The sequence below is a fragment of the Calonectris borealis genome, chromosome 1 (genome assembly GCF_964195595.1).
Source record: "Calonectris borealis chromosome 1, bCalBor7.hap1.2, whole genome shotgun sequence".
In the NCBI taxonomy this organism is placed as follows: Eukaryota; Metazoa; Chordata; class Aves; order Procellariiformes; family Procellariidae; genus Calonectris; species Calonectris borealis.
Window position 1 is genome coordinate 134,884,061 of NC_134312.1, and position 15,397 is coordinate 134,899,457.

Consider the following 15,397-nt stretch of genomic DNA (forward strand, 5'->3'; position numbering starts at 1 on the left):
CGTGAAAGTCAGGGAGTTTAAGCTTGCTGAAGATAGTGCATGGAAGCAGGTAAGACCGGAGCCAAGGCATGATGGCAATGTGCTGTCATTAAAAGCTTTCATCTCCACGCTTATTTCAATCGCTGTCCTATATTTTGCTACGATTTCAGTACAGAGCATCTACCCTGCATCAGTCTGGGGAGATCCTTGAAAGCCAGTTAAGAAATTATGTTAAAGCAAAGTTGAACACAGAATCAAACTTTCACCTTGACTGAAGAAAAAGTTTAACTGGGGGTTCACCTCCCTTTCCACACAAGTGTGTTCATAACATGCAAGGAAGAAAAAGCCGTAGCAGATAAAAACCTAAAGTCTGTATTACCTTTGGACTGAGAAAACAGAAGAACCACAACTGATATTTATAAGAAAACAGCCCCTTGAGGACATGTTAAAAGTCAAGTCAGCAGACATTAAAAATCAGTGTTAGATGTTCACGTAAAGCATGGTTTAGCCAGTCCACGTACACCAAATGCCTGACTCCAGGAGACAGTTATGCAGCACAACTGAGCAGAAGACAAGCAAGCTATGCTTGAGTTGCTCTTTTGCACTAGGTGACACCATCACATTATCAAACTTTTCAGAAAGACAAAGTTCACCCTTTAGACTTACTCTTAACGGCCAGTGGAGCTGTAGGCCCATAGGTTATAACTTTTCCCAGCAAGCCTCATTCTACCCACATATACAGTATAGTTATTCCCTTCCAGAAAGCAGGAAATAATGCAGTAGGTTTCATCTGAGAGGATGAACAAGATTCTCTGCTGGAGGTGACAGGTAACTGATTGCAGGGAGCTTTGTCACCGATCTTCAATGCATTCCTTACCTTCAGCTGCTGCTGGAGCTCACTGTTCAACCTGGCGAGCACAGCATTGGCTTCTTTGTTTTTTCGTATAGCTGTCTGAATAGCCCTTTTCTGCTTGGAAGACTGTCTGCCAGACAGATAAATACAAAACATTTCAATTAAAAGCCTCAACAGTGGCTGATGCCAGAAGACCAGCCACCCATTTTGTGCGTCTGTACTCTATACACACTGGACTACACTTCAAAGACAAGGTACAAACTACACATTTAAAAGAAGAAAAATGTAACACCGAAATGAGATGGCTGAATCAGGTAGACTATTTGAAAGTAAACTGGTCACACTAGTTAACCTGAAACATTTTAGGCTGTCTCAATTATTTCAAAATCACTGTATTCTGATTTCAGCTTAAGAATAATCCCTGCGTAACTGTACTTATTGCAGCATCTTTGCTTTAGCTGTTTTCAGACACTTGCCGAGTTTAAAGGTTCAGGAGTGGTTAACAGAAAATACAAAAATCATTCTATGCAGAAAGAAAGGACATGTGCATGAAAGTACTGTCTCAGATTTTTTGGGGCACTGCTGATTCTGATGTTTCTTTACTTCAAAAATTAATCTTTCTTTCATTCAAAGCAGTCATTTCTATCAAAACCATCTGATGTCACAAACAGGAACAGGTAGATGGCTTATGGACCTTCCTCATCTCTTTTGCTGCTTAAAGAAGAGATTTCTCTCCTAGTATTATTATTATTATTACTCTATAGTCCATGGTAACTGATTTGGAAGAAATTACAGTTAGGCAGACAGGTACAAAAAGAGACAGCTCTGTACATAAGGACCAACCTATTCCAAGAAACAGAGGTAACAACAGGAAAAAGAAAAGAAAATACAGAAAATACTGGCTGAATATCCAAGCCGTTTTCCAAATAGATTATTTTAAAGTTTTACATGAGGCATCAAGAGCTCTTTAATGACAAATTCGATCTAAAACAGATGCCCTATTTAAATAAGGTCCATAGTGGTACACAGTCCCCATTAGCTCTTTTGTCTTAACAGAGCCGATGGCACTGATCTTTGCAACAGGATCTGTTTTGCAGCACAGGCAGGTCTTTATGCCGTTATCTTCCAGTGAACTGTCAGTTTTCTGCTTCATGATTTTGCTTCAAACTGCTCTCCATAGGCTATAAAGTAATAATGGTAGGAAAAAATAAAAAACAGAGAGATACACCTCTGTGGTCATTTAAACATTTTAGGAAAGATATAGACAAGACAGGATTAAGTCAAGACGCTAACAAATGTTGTTATCTTTCTTTGAACCACTATGGAATATGCACTCCCAAAGCACAAAATAGCACTTTAAGGGCTTCCTAGGAGTCTTATTACTTATTCTAATCTCCAATTATGCAGCACAGATTCAGTTTCCTGATAAACAGTTTGCCAAGAACCGCTCAACTGATTTGGGCAGCTCGGTTTTGTTTCAAGCTGAACCAGATGTCTTTGCAAGGCTTCGGGTGAAGGCGGGCTATAATGTTTGCACACTGTTTCATTTGAGGGAGATGTATAGATCCAACAGGGCTTCAAGTGCCTTCGCTTACCATTTGTACAGCCCCTTCTCCACTGCTATTAAATAAATACATTGTGAAATCCCTACAAGTCTTCGTTGCTGACAGCTTCAACAGCTATATTTATGAGACCAAACAACACAGGCTGAATTTGGCAATTATCGGATTATTGCAAGCGCTCTATGGCTCAGCTCATACCAGTGGTGAGCTCATTTCCAATCTGCCTTGCAATGAAGAAATATAACAAGGATATGACCAACATCAAGCATTTCATGACTCAATTTCCTGGGCATTTGTCTGGTCGTATCTGTCCACATGAATGAGCAAAATTCCAGAAGATATGTGCAAGGCAAAACCACACACCCACAGAGCTAAAAGGAGTTGTGTTAGAGATGCTGGTTGAACAGCCAGGCTTGCTCTTCAGACATGTCTACCAGATATAGAGGTAGGACACCTTTGAAGAGGCTATCAATCAAATATTACCAACTTATACAGTTACTACAGACTCAATCTGCATTTGAGAAGACAGATGTAGATTTCAGAGACCTGCAACTCGTGAAGCATTCTCATAACCAGAACTATTAAGCATGAACTTATGCAAAGAGCAAACCCTGCCACATCAGATCTCATGATGCAGTTTGGCATGCTTGGTACAGGTTTTTACTTTTGGACTGGGAGGTGAGGCTTGACTGCTGGCAGGGAAGAAGTCACATTTATAGTGGGAGAAAGCTCGGGGGTCTCCAGCCCTTGTGCCTCTGTCCGGAGCTTTCTGCGGGCAGGTTTGGAGGGTGGCTGAGCGAGAACAACCTCCTGCAAGGGAGAAGCACAGCAACATTAGGTCAGGCCACATGCGTCCCGTCATTAGGTTGGGGAATACTTGTGACACAGAAATTGCTGACAGCTGGCCTAAGATTTCATAATTTAAAGAGGTACAGAGCTTAATTCAAATTTGGTAATAGCCTCTCAGGTTTCTGACTTTGAAAAAAGGAACAATAACTCCTGCAACCCCTTAGTGAATGAAATGATTATACTGGTGTTTTGTCTTCATCTGGATGACAGGCTCTTCAGAACTGGATTGTATAGCTCTGTATCCATTTGGAGGGGTGCGGAGGGAGGGGTATAAATACATATACTAGCCCCCAGTTGACCCAAAAGCATTAAAACCAGAACAAGATTTATTTATAATTATGCTCAGTTGGCAAGAATCAATAACCAATCACTTGCGTCCCAGCTTACTATCTCACCCATCTGGCATGGAGTCTCTCCCTTCTCCCCTCCTCTCTTACATGAAACAACACTGAAAATAGTTTTGGAAGACAAATGTATAAAATTATCCATGCAAAATGAGTATGTTGGAAGCGTAGAAAGCCAGTTATTTCTCTTGATAAGTTACATCAAAGAAATAGTCTGGTTTGTAGGTAAAACAAAGTCTTGGATTTTTATGACTTCAGTGGCAAGAAGTGTTTTTATTATTTTAAATTAAGACATCCTTTCTTTTGCAATGAGATGTAGTTTTAATGCCTCATAGCTGTTTTAAATCTGAAATATAAATACACTTGTCAGTGTATTTTATTATTAGATCTCTTACAAGGGATAGAACTATTACTGCCTCATTTCATGAATGAGAAAGCTAAGACTCAGAAAGATGAAGTGACTTGACAAAGGTTATACATTTAGTGCCACAGTCAAGACCAGAGACTGAATTTTATTATCACTTGCACAGTGCACGTTTTACTGGGCCAGACTATCTTCCTTGCTATGTTTTGGCCAAGTGTTAATAAAATAAGAAAAAAATTAAATGAGGAAGCATTTAATGACCCAGCAACCATAAGAAAAAAAACCAAAAACCACTGTAGTAAGCAGCCTGACTCAACAAAAGAGACTACTATGAGTGATAGTGAATGAAACCAACATAAGACCATCAATAATTAGTATTAGAGGGATTACAATTATTAGAGGAATTAGAATCATAAGGAAACAAGGGGTTTCAACATAAAAAAACAGTTCTGCCATTACTGGGAAAAAAAAATCTAAAAATATTATGAGATCTTTTGATCAGAACGTCAGCACATCAGCACTGCACAACTCTCAGATAATACCGTGCTCTGAAATCCTATGCATAGCAGCTCCCTGCAAATATGCGCAGCTCCCTGCAAACACATGACGTACAGCAAGTGAGGAACTTGCGTATGCCTTCTACAACTATAAACTGGTGGGATGCCAAATGCACAATCCCAGTCTACCTTGAACCGCCAAAAACCTACAAACTCCGTAAGATAAATCCCTCTTCCGTTTCAAATGCAACACTGGAAGAAATGATCCAACACCTAAAGGCAGAGCCCTCCGCAGGGGCTGTTTGGCTGGCTGCTGTTGCACCAGGCCTTGGAAGGTGGGTCAGCGTTGTGCCAACAACCTGCTTCCCGCACCCTGCAGCCTGGGCTTCTCTGTATTTTAGGGAGCCAAGTGGGACGAGGGCAAGCATGAAATAGGTGGACCGCAAGGATTTCATTTCCCCAGCAGGGGAAAGGAAGCAGAGCAAGGAAGAAGCAGGGCTTCTTAGCCCATGTAGTAGCTTGCTACCATGTAGTAGCATGTGGCGAGCACAAGTGGAGCGAGGACGCTGCCCTAAAAGCCTTATCGCATATAGGAAATCACACCGGACCTTTGTCTGTGCCCCCCATTAGGGTAAGAAGTGCGACGATGCTCCCTGGGCAAGGCACGCACTGGTACAGCACCTGCCAACGGTTTTTGGTTGGGCTGAGCAAAGGTCTTGTAGGTGCTCCCTGGCTGCAAGAGGGGCTGGAGCGGGGAGGATCTGCATTTGCCCTCTATCAAAAACCTCTTCTGGCTGGGGCTGGTGGAAGGAGGCGGTGGGAGCATGACCAGGAATGGGGAAAGGCTCACAGCCACTTGCTAAGGCCATTCCATCCCTAAGCAAGGCCCTGTGAAGAATGCCATTGCAATTGGGTGCTTCCTTTATACAGATGATATGTTCATACAAAAACATATTAGAAACTGCACATCTCGAGCAAATCTCTCCCAGTCTATGTACATTTAGTAGCAGATGCTGACCTCTAGCAAACAGGTGTGGTTACATCAAAACTGAATCCCCAATAACTGGAAGCAAGAAATGCGTCACAATTTGGAAGAATTACAGCAGGACAGGGGTCAAGTACAATCAAACTCTTCTTTGTCTTCCCTAAGGCTCCACAAGCCCCTATTGATTTGAAACAAATGGCAAGCTGCCTCTCTTAAAACACGTGCATCAATGTGTATGTACTAAGAGCTTTCTTAATGATTTATCTGAGCTGATGTCACACACAATCCCAGTTCTCTCCAGCGTCTTGACCTCCAGAGAAGGTAAACATGTAAAAACGTAACCCTAACCCTCCATTTAATTGCTTTAAAACTTAAACAACCACATTTGTTGATGAAGGCAAAACACTCCACAATGGTACAAGTGCAGGTCTCACCTTTTTTGCTGAACTGTTTTCTTCTGCCTGCGACGGGGTTCTATTCATCTGAGGATGTAATTCAACCTCAGATGCTTGCTCTGTCTGCAACAACAAATCAGTCATTGCTACACCCAGAAAAAGACTAGCAGTCACATACAATAAAGACAATGAAAGGAAACGTTATACACAAAAGAAAAGTTACTTCAACAATTCAACAGCAGGGGAAATAGAGATCCAGGGTGACAGCTAAATGGATGACATATGTCTTTTGCAGATTTTTAATGAAACCATTTTCTTGCATTTTATTGTGCTAGGAAAACAAGAGGAAGGTTTTTCTGTGAAACATTAGGAACCACGTCTCTGAATGCAAATGACCTAGTACCCAGAATTTCTTCTAGAAAGTCTACAGCCTAAATACTCAGAGAAAGACTAAGGGGGTGGATAAAAGCTAGAAAGACCTTGGTTGCGCCCTGTCACCTTATCATCTCCTGAAGCTGATGAAAATTCATCAGAGTAAGCCTCTGTCTTTGAAGTTTGCAAGGCTGGAGTGAGAAAGTCTGAATTATACCAAAAATTCTAGTAAAGTTACTGAAAAGTCACAAAAGAAGCCAGATAAATCTTCTTCCCTCCTCCCTTCTCAGGTTTCAAACAGAAACCGAGCTGAACACTCATCACACAGGTCTACACTTCGGCGAAACAAAACACCCTCCCCCCAGCATATCTGACCGAGCAGCAAGTTAAAACAGAGGGTTAATCCCTCGCTTCGCCTCTCCTGAAATCTTCCGGCATCTTTCGGTGCGCTTCACCAGGACAGGGCACAGCACATCAGCTGTGGGAGGGCAGCAGGATTTGGAGCTGCCTGCCCCTGGGCACGCCGCAACAAACAGGGTATCGACACGGTGCGGCTGTTTTCGGTGCAGAAGGTATGGCCTGGCTCTCCAAGACGGGGAAGGCAGGCAGGAGCGGGGAGGCTGAGGGCACTTGGCACTGGCAGATGGCCTCTTCTCTTTCCCAACTTCTGCCAAATTGGAGCCAGGCTGGCAATGGCCCCCAGACAGGAGAGGCAACCCGCCATCCGGCTCTCTCCTCAAAAAAGGCTTGCTTCTACACAGGTGAAAGCTTGCATTCAAAACCAAGTTAAAGGCAAACCTCAAACTTTAAAGGGGCCGGGATTTTAGGCATCATCATCATCATCATCATCATCATCATAATCTGTCGCACACTGAAGAACCTAATTCACTGTGGCCAAGAGGTTTCTGCATAGGCCCATCAAGCTCTGTAGCAGTCAGATGTTTCCCAGTACTTAACTGTAAGTTAAATAAAAATGACAGAAAGCACAGAATTTGGTATATTTAAAAAGGAGGGACTTTTTCATACCACTTCCATTTCTTTCATAACACACACAATAAGAGCTGCACAGAAAGCTGCAGGAGGAACGTGCTTCTGTCAGGTTACTGCTGTTCTCTAACCGTACAGTGTCGAACATGTGCACAGAGGAGGGAGATTTGTCATCTTTTTTTTAAAATGCATGTTTTCCTCTCCCCTGGAGAGGAGGAAAAGGTGTCTGGGCTGACAAGATTTCTCTCCCCCCTCTTCTAAGTGTGCTACATCTGTTGTAGAGTTATCTGATGGTTAAAAAAACCCCCAAAACAAACCCACCCTGTAATTTTCCAGTATTATTTGAATATTAGTATCTTAAATATTTGGATTTTAATAACTATTTGATACTAACATTTCAATACTGGAAAGCTTTTCATGGATTGAAGAGCTGCTTCTATAATGGTAGATTCCTGGTACAAATAGGAGAGTGAAATGGAAAAAGCAATCTTCTTTTCTGTCTACAAAAATCAAAGACCTTTACAAGTGCATTTAATGCAACAGAGCATTTCTTTATCAGCAAGCTGAATTGCCCCTAACCTCCCCGATTTCTACAACCACTTTTTATATATTTGAAAGAAATGAAGGCTCTAAGCACTGGTAACAGTAGCCTGGCAAAGTCTATGAGGCCTTCATGAATGATTTGGGGTTAGCAAAGTTCAAATACCCAGCAGAGCCACACGAGAAATTTGGGACCGAATCTCATCACTTTGACAAATCATTCATTTAGGGACAGGAAGAGTAAACACAGTCTTTCAGAGAGCCACATAATAGGTACACTATAATAAACTATAGCTTTGCTGCACAACGCTAAGCAGTGACAGAGGTACATAAGAGCCAGCTCTTAATGACCCTTCTTGGATAGGGAGCACTAGATTCCCTCCCTAACCTGGCCAGGCAGGCAGTTTCTGGTGCTTACACTTCTGTTGGAGTCTATGTTAAACCTTGTATCAAAAACAAGAATACAGTGACTTTATCCCACAGAATGAAAAAGAAAGGCGGCCAACCCCATGTTATTTATGTATAGATAAAATGCAGCTTTTCAAGAACCAATGTGTTCAAACAGTGTAGAAGTAACTAAATAAACTGGTACTCTACACTGTCAATTAAAAATAAGCAGGAAAATTGAAATCACAGTAAGATAAAGCACCAGGGCAGGGGGGAGGAGGGGAGGGAGGAAGAAAAAAAAACCCAAACTTTTGCAGAACACTCCCCCTTTTTTTTGCTAATGGTCTCACTGCAGGAGAATACTATTTTAAACTGAAGGGAACTGAAAAGGCAAAAAAGGGTAAACTCTGTGTTCTGGTGGAACCAAATATAAATTGGAGTGCTGATGCCAAAAAGGGTAAGATTTCAAAATTTCCAACAGTTTGGTATCACAGTTCCTACTGATGCAAGATCCATGTTTTACTAGCTGAGTGCTGTGATGTGGCTGTCAGCCTAACAGCTGTGGCAACCGCTGTGCTGCAGGGCTGTGGTACCCGCTGGCTGAGGTTGGGCCCCTGGGCTGGCCGCTCCTCCCCGCTGCCAGGACGTGAGGATGGCAAAGTTCAGCAGAGCAGGGACTGGCTGGAGCAGGCAGGTGGTAAGAATAAATAAATAGTTACATTTGACCAAAAAAAGGAAAAAACCAAACCAAAACAAAACAAAAAAAGAACTAGTTCTGGTGATGCAGCTCATGCCTCATGAATAAAACCAAGTGACTGCCATGTCCCTAAAGTGCCACCTAGTGGCATGTGGGACAGGCCATTTCTGAGTGTTTTGCTTAGGGGAGAGTACCAAAAAATAGCTGTCTGCATTATTCAGAGCCTGCGGACTGCGCCTGCCCCACGGGGTGGGCAGCCAGCCAGCGCTGGGCACGGTAAGCCTCGGCTCTTTGGAGTGTCTCCTTTCCCTCTCCTGCAGAGGCCAGGTCTACACATTAATGATCTGCCGGCAGAGCTGCAAGTTCTCCTCTACGAAAGATCTCCATTCCTCAGTGCGATGTGCCTCCGACACAAGTGCCCACACAGGCGTAAAAAAATCGGTATGCTGTTGCAGGGGATTTTGTTCAGGGACTGACAGCATTTAACCCAGGCAAAAATCTTTTGTTTAACTGCAACGTGCATCGGTGCAAAGAAGGTTTGCCGATTCAGCTAACCCAACAAAGTCCTCTAGGCAAGTCCTGAGAGGCTTTACAAATACGTTTGCAAGCTGATGTCTCCCCGTACTAGCCCCACATAGAGTTTAAAGGAAAAATAACTCTTGCTTTTTCTTTTGGCAGAGGGATTCTTCACAGATATCCTCCCCTTCACCGATTTGGATGTGGGGTAAAAGCTAGTCCCATGTAGCCTTCTAGTCATGGGCAGAGTGAGACTGGCTCCAGGATACTCCAGTCCAAGCTCCTATAGTGGAGTGTAAGGAAAAGGTGATCCATCAGGAGCAGGTGAGGAGGGTTCCCTTTAGTTCTTCACTGTTTTTATACCATGCTTAGTATAGTCTTTGGGCAACTCACTTCTCATTCAGAAATACAGCAATAAACTGCCTCCCTCCATCACAGCAATAAATGTCTTAAAGTCTTCCCACATCTTGGAAACTTCCCACCATTATATTAGGGAGAGACTATACATTATGCAATATGGTCTTCCAAAGGAAAATTGTGTGAAGTGCTTAAAAGTGCACCTCATTCCTGTCCACAGAACGGAGTAAGCTACTGACATAGGAAGTGCTGCTGTGCTGGGTCTACATCCAGGATTATAGTAGTCGGGCAAAGAAAATCCTGCTTATGTGTGCTACCAGCAGGGCAAAAGAGAGTTTGCAGACCAGGCCTAAGAGTATTTTCATTTTGGGAAGAAGTGACCACAGAAAAGAGCAAGTCCTATTCCAAATCTCCTGAAGAGCTTCTCTTCGCAAAGACCAAAGTCCAGTTATTAACAGGCAGTATCTCCTTTTTGCCCAGCGCGGTCTCGTATTTTCTAGGAATAGCCATATCCCCCTCATTCTTCCAGGCAGCAGATAAAACTGGCCAACAAAGTTTCTGTACAACGGCCATGGTCAGAGACCAACCTGTGGCCTATGGCCAATATTGAGCATTAGAACAGATAATTCCTCATCATTAAGGAGAGCATTAGAAATCACAAATGCTCATTATTTCATCAAATGATCCTTGACCAGCCGTTCCTAATCTCCTCACTGCTCCATGTGACGATACTTAACAGTATCTTTCTAAAAGAATATGTAACGCTCACTTAAGCACGAAGTGCTTCGAAAGCCTCAGATGAAAGATTTTCATAACTATAAGAGAACGCATTACCTTCACAACTGGTTCTCTGCTTACATTTCCAGTTCTTTTGCTTTGCAATGCTGGATCATATGTAGATTTCATACCCGCTTTTCAAGACAATCCGTAACTGATCTTCCAGAACAGAAGGCCTATGCGGAGCTTTCATATTTCTGTTACCTGAAAGCCTTTTGGCAAGAGGTGAAGTATATATTCAATCTTTCCCACAATTCAATCTCGCCCACACTTATGCTCCAGGCTAGCTTTACACATGGAAATAGTCCCATTGTAGTCAATGGCCCTACTCACAGAAATGAAATTATCTCTGTGCATTCATTGGAATAGCCCATAATCATTACCTATACAGTGCCACTGCTTAGCTTTGCAAAAAAGTATTGAGAACAGCTTATCTGTAAGAAAAAGTAGGACACTAAATATGCTTAACGCTCAGAATGTGCCCATTGCAATCTTCTATCATCTCTACGTAAGTTCATTTAAGAGGTATTTTGCTCCTTTCTAAACATTCATATTTTTGCGCTTAATGCCAATTTCTAAGAAGTCAAGATGTCTCAATTCCAGTTCTGTGAGTCTTGTGCATCCCACACTGAATCATCATTTCTTTCTATTGCTTGTTAGAGAAACTGAAAATGATAAGACAGAAAGAAAACCCATAGGGATGCAAATGCAACAAGCTGCCAGGGTCTTAGTTGCTGCCTGCTTTCTCAGCGCTGTGCAGCCCTGAAGTTTTGATAAGCTTTTTCTTTCCCCAAGCTATCTGAGGGCTGGTGATAAGGTTGAAGAAAAAGGCAGTAAATACAAACAAACTGCTGCAATGTTCAGCCTATTCGCAAGGAAAGAACAGAACCCAGATGGAAGCATTAACAATCTGTTTTAATACTCCACTTCCACAAAACCAGGTTAACGTAAGCTAGAAAGGAGTACGTGCATTCCACTAGAGATACAGGCATCGGATTCTCAGGTTTTTTTGTTGTTGTTTTTATGATAAACGTGAAGCCAAATTAAAAAATTATTACAACGCATTTTAATTAAGATCCTTGCCCTTCTTCCACTCTCCCAGAAACATCTTTAGAAAGGATTTTATGGCATCCATCAACTACTCCCCAAATTCAATTTTAACTGTGCTACTTTCCACCCCTTCTTAAACTATAATTTATTTTGTCTGGCCGTTTTAGATTTAATATATAATTTTCATGAGAGGAAGATAATCCACTTGTATTATATTAAAGTGGCAGATGGCAAAATCTTTCATGTTATAGAAGACTTTCAGTTTTATTACAGTTACAGGCTTCTTCAGTACCTATTGCACTGATTATACAACATATGTTATTCTGCAGCCAAAACCGTGGAGATGATCAAAAAACCCCACCCTCCTCTTGCACAGTGGTTGTAAATGCAAGCTAAAAAAGGTATTCCTTTGATTTAATACAAAATGGTTGTCTGGGAGAATACCATCATGGATACAAATAGCATGCTGCCAAAAGCAAAATCTTCACTTTTTAAGTTTCTGTAACAAAAAAGTTCCTTCCCATAAAGCTCCAGGTGTCCTGCCAGCAGTTGAAATTCCTCACATAATTTTACAGAGTAAGAAGGTGTCTCAGTTGGCTGAACGTTTTCTCCAAACAACTCTGTAACAGAGATAAGCAAACCCTACCTCATCCTCCATGCATCTCGGCTTTACCCAAAGACGTTGGCCATAGGGGGACCCCCGGACCAACTCCCAGCACGGAGCCTGCACGCGGCCATCCCACCCAGGAGGCTGAGAGGTCTCAGCAGGACAGACGGGAGTCCTTCCCCACCTCTTGGCCTCGGCACACGTAATTGATGGTTACAGACCCAGCCTGAGCATACCCCATGGTCGTGGCTCTCCATGGATTCAGCGGAACATGGAGATATGTTAGTACAGACAACTTCTTGAACTGGTTCCCAGTTTTCACTTGCAATTCTGGATGATGAATGGCCAAAAAGAATTATGAAATATCGAGTAACATTTGGAGAGTGGAACATTCGATATGTTAAAAAGAATAATATCTTCACTTTCCAACAACACCAGGTGCCTGTGACTGGGTAGGGCGACCCACCTATCATCCCTCACAGCACGTTGTTTCCATGATTTCACCAAATCAACAACATCTACTGGTAATGATGGCCACTAAACTGACAGCCTAACTCTTGAGCTCATATAACAGTGAGATTTTAATCTGCAGAGCTGCAATGTATTCAGGATGTTTCAATTTGATAATGTTAACAGCTGCCTACCTACTCCACCACTTTGCCTTCATCCATAATTTCTTTAGCACCTGTCAAAACTGCCAGTGTGGAACCAGTGGGAAAACCAGGTCCCAAGGTCTCCAGAAATAAAAGTCCTGCACAAATCAGTGTGAATTTACAAAACCAATAGGCTTAAAATTTAGACTCTGGGATAAGAGAGTAGGAATGTCAGTTTTCTCAGCCAAGATATACGGGGTTTTCTTCCAGTTCCACTGTTTTCAAATCGCCTTACGTAGCATGGGCTGGATTAAAGATATGCCTTCATTACTGGTCAGCAAGGTACTGAAATAGAGTAATTTAAATAAAGAAATGTTGATATAATTGCGCAATGTTGCAGACAGTGAGCTGATGTTGGATAAAATCCTAAAGTTATAGTTGCTCTTCAGTGTTCATCCGTAATTCCTATTAGCATAAATATGCTACTACATCTCCCACAGTAAGCAGCTATGGTAAATGACCTTTGTAGGCTTAAAAGCCAACAGTAATAAAGTATTATTTTGTTTTCCATTAAAAAAAAAAAACAACACAACAACAGAGACTTATATGAGATGTGCATATACATGTTCGGTTCCAGTGCAGTGTTATTCGTGAGCACCCAAAGTTATTTCCTATCTGAAATCTGTGTCACTGCAAATCAGCTACATATGCTATTGCCTTCCTATCGCGATTCTTAATGCCTCCAAATTACACAAATTTTCTATGTACAGCTCTGGGTCCGCACAAAAATTTTGGGGCCACCTTTATGCCATTTCTTCTTGATGACTTAAGTTTACCATTAAGTTTACCATTAAGAACACTGGATCAGGAAAAATTATCCAAGCCACTGAATCCAGTCCTCTACAAGCCCAGAAAAAAACACAGTAGGTATTTCAACAAGCTACAGGTTATCTGTTCTATATACCATCACTCGGGGTGGGGGGATGACAATGGGGATGACACAAAAAAACCTAAAAACTTTAAAAAACCTTTAAAAACCCCAAAAATTTGAAAAAAAAAAAGAGTGGAAAAGCCATAACTATAGCATGTCATGAGAAGTGAGCAAGAGAGGTAAGGCATTGCCAGTGTCCTAAATCTGTACAATAGCTTGCAGCATGGTAAATATTTATGGCCCGAAGCAGCTACTGCAGACTTACTAAGTGTGAGATGCTACTAGGGATTACAGAAGGTGTCAGTGAAGTTACACACAGGCATATACGGCAGCAGTAAAAGCAAAACGCTTCGAAATAACATTATCCAAAACAAAATGCTAGTCTTTGTATAAGACTGTTTCTATACATAATATTTCCAAGTACCCTTTATAGAATTTAGGCAGAACTTGAGTTACTTTCTTTTTTTAACAGGAAAGCAACATGAATTGAGGATTCTAATAAAGCATTTCATACTGCATTTCACAGAATCTTACTGGAAACATCAATTCAAATGGCTTGCAGCGCAGAGAGATACGGGTTGAAATTTGGGTTAAAAAGGTCATAAATGGGAGATAATGGTATATGCACATGATGTAAACTTGCCTTTTGTTCATCTTTATTTATTAAATTTATTTACAGTCACCATAGGGACCTCAGATGAAAGCACCACTGCATCAGAGAAATGTCTGGTGAAAGCTCTGAGGAAAACTTGGGTACAGTTTGTGGGCTGACACAAAGTGGATACAATGCTGACTTTGGCAATGGAGAAAAATCCCGAGGAGACAGAGCTACCGTAGCCTTTCAGAGGCCATCAGAAGAAAGAAATGCAGAGTTAATCCACCAACTCTAAAACCTGTTGTAGAGGTAAGAGGAGATGCAGCCGCACCTGTAAAGGTGTCTGCCCATCAGAGGTGTGGACTGGCGTGGGCTGGCAGCAGCAACCCAGAGCACAGAAGGCAGCCCTGCTGCTGTTTCCCCATAAACTGGCCGTGTCCTCGCAGGATCCCAAGACTCGAGCCTCTCACGGTAAGCCCGTGCATCCACTGAGCTCTGGAGTCAAGGCCGCAGCAGTATTAGCTGTAAGTTTTACCCAGGCACAGTCCTTTTGCACAGTCCTTTTGCACAGTCCTTCTCCCTCGTTATTCCGCTGACTGCACTATGGCGGCAGAGGTGGATGTGGACATAATGTAAAAGTTTGTGATATGACTGGAGACGTTTGGCACACTCTGAATAACCAGTGTTTCAGTAACTTACTGAGCTTGATTACCTTGGAGGTTCTGACAGGAAAAATAATGTTTTCCTAAAGGTTGAAACAAATTCTGCTAAAACCAACAGCAACCCAGGACCAAAGTCAAGATGCCATTTCTATATTGCAATTAATTAAGCTCACAGAAGGACTTCTTCTCCACTGAAATGTAATACCTACCCCTCGATACCTCCCTTTTATGCACTTTGGCCTTTACATCCCACGAGCCCTTTAATCTCACTCTAAAGAGCCAACTGGTCCAGGCTGCTTCTCAGCCATCCATAGAAAACTGTAGGCCTCAGAAGAAATTATTTCCCTCTCCTCCTCCAACAACTGATTTCCAAAGCTGAGCCAAAATAATCACACCACAAGCATACTTACATGGTGTACAGCCACCTGAAATATGTGGGGCTTGCTTCATTTCCAAGCTACATTTGTCATTCACAGTGCTTAACTGCAGGCATATAGC

At 42.2% G+C, this 15,397-nt stretch overlaps 1 protein-coding gene across 6 annotated transcripts in view; it reads right to left on the reverse strand.

The window, feature by feature from the left end:
• Positions 1-15,397, reverse strand: part of REPS2 (RALBP1 associated Eps domain containing 2) — a 101,936-nt gene that overhangs the window by 5,754 nt on the left and 80,785 nt on the right. For 3 of the 6 annotated variants that reach the window (XM_075175474.1, XM_075175465.1, XM_075175482.1), the window contains exons 15-17: positions 5,868-5,951; positions 3,059-3,204; positions 857-962 (exon numbers count right to left, since the gene is read on the reverse strand). In XM_075175474.1, coding sequence (XP_075031575.1) covers positions 857-962; positions 3,059-3,204; positions 5,868-5,951 — 336 coding nt within the window. Of the gene's footprint in view, positions 1-856; positions 963-3,058; positions 3,205-5,867; positions 5,952-14,850; positions 15,383-15,397 lie in introns of those variants that run through there. The other 3 variants (XM_075175491.1, XM_075175509.1, XM_075175500.1) reach the window with 3 other exon arrangements.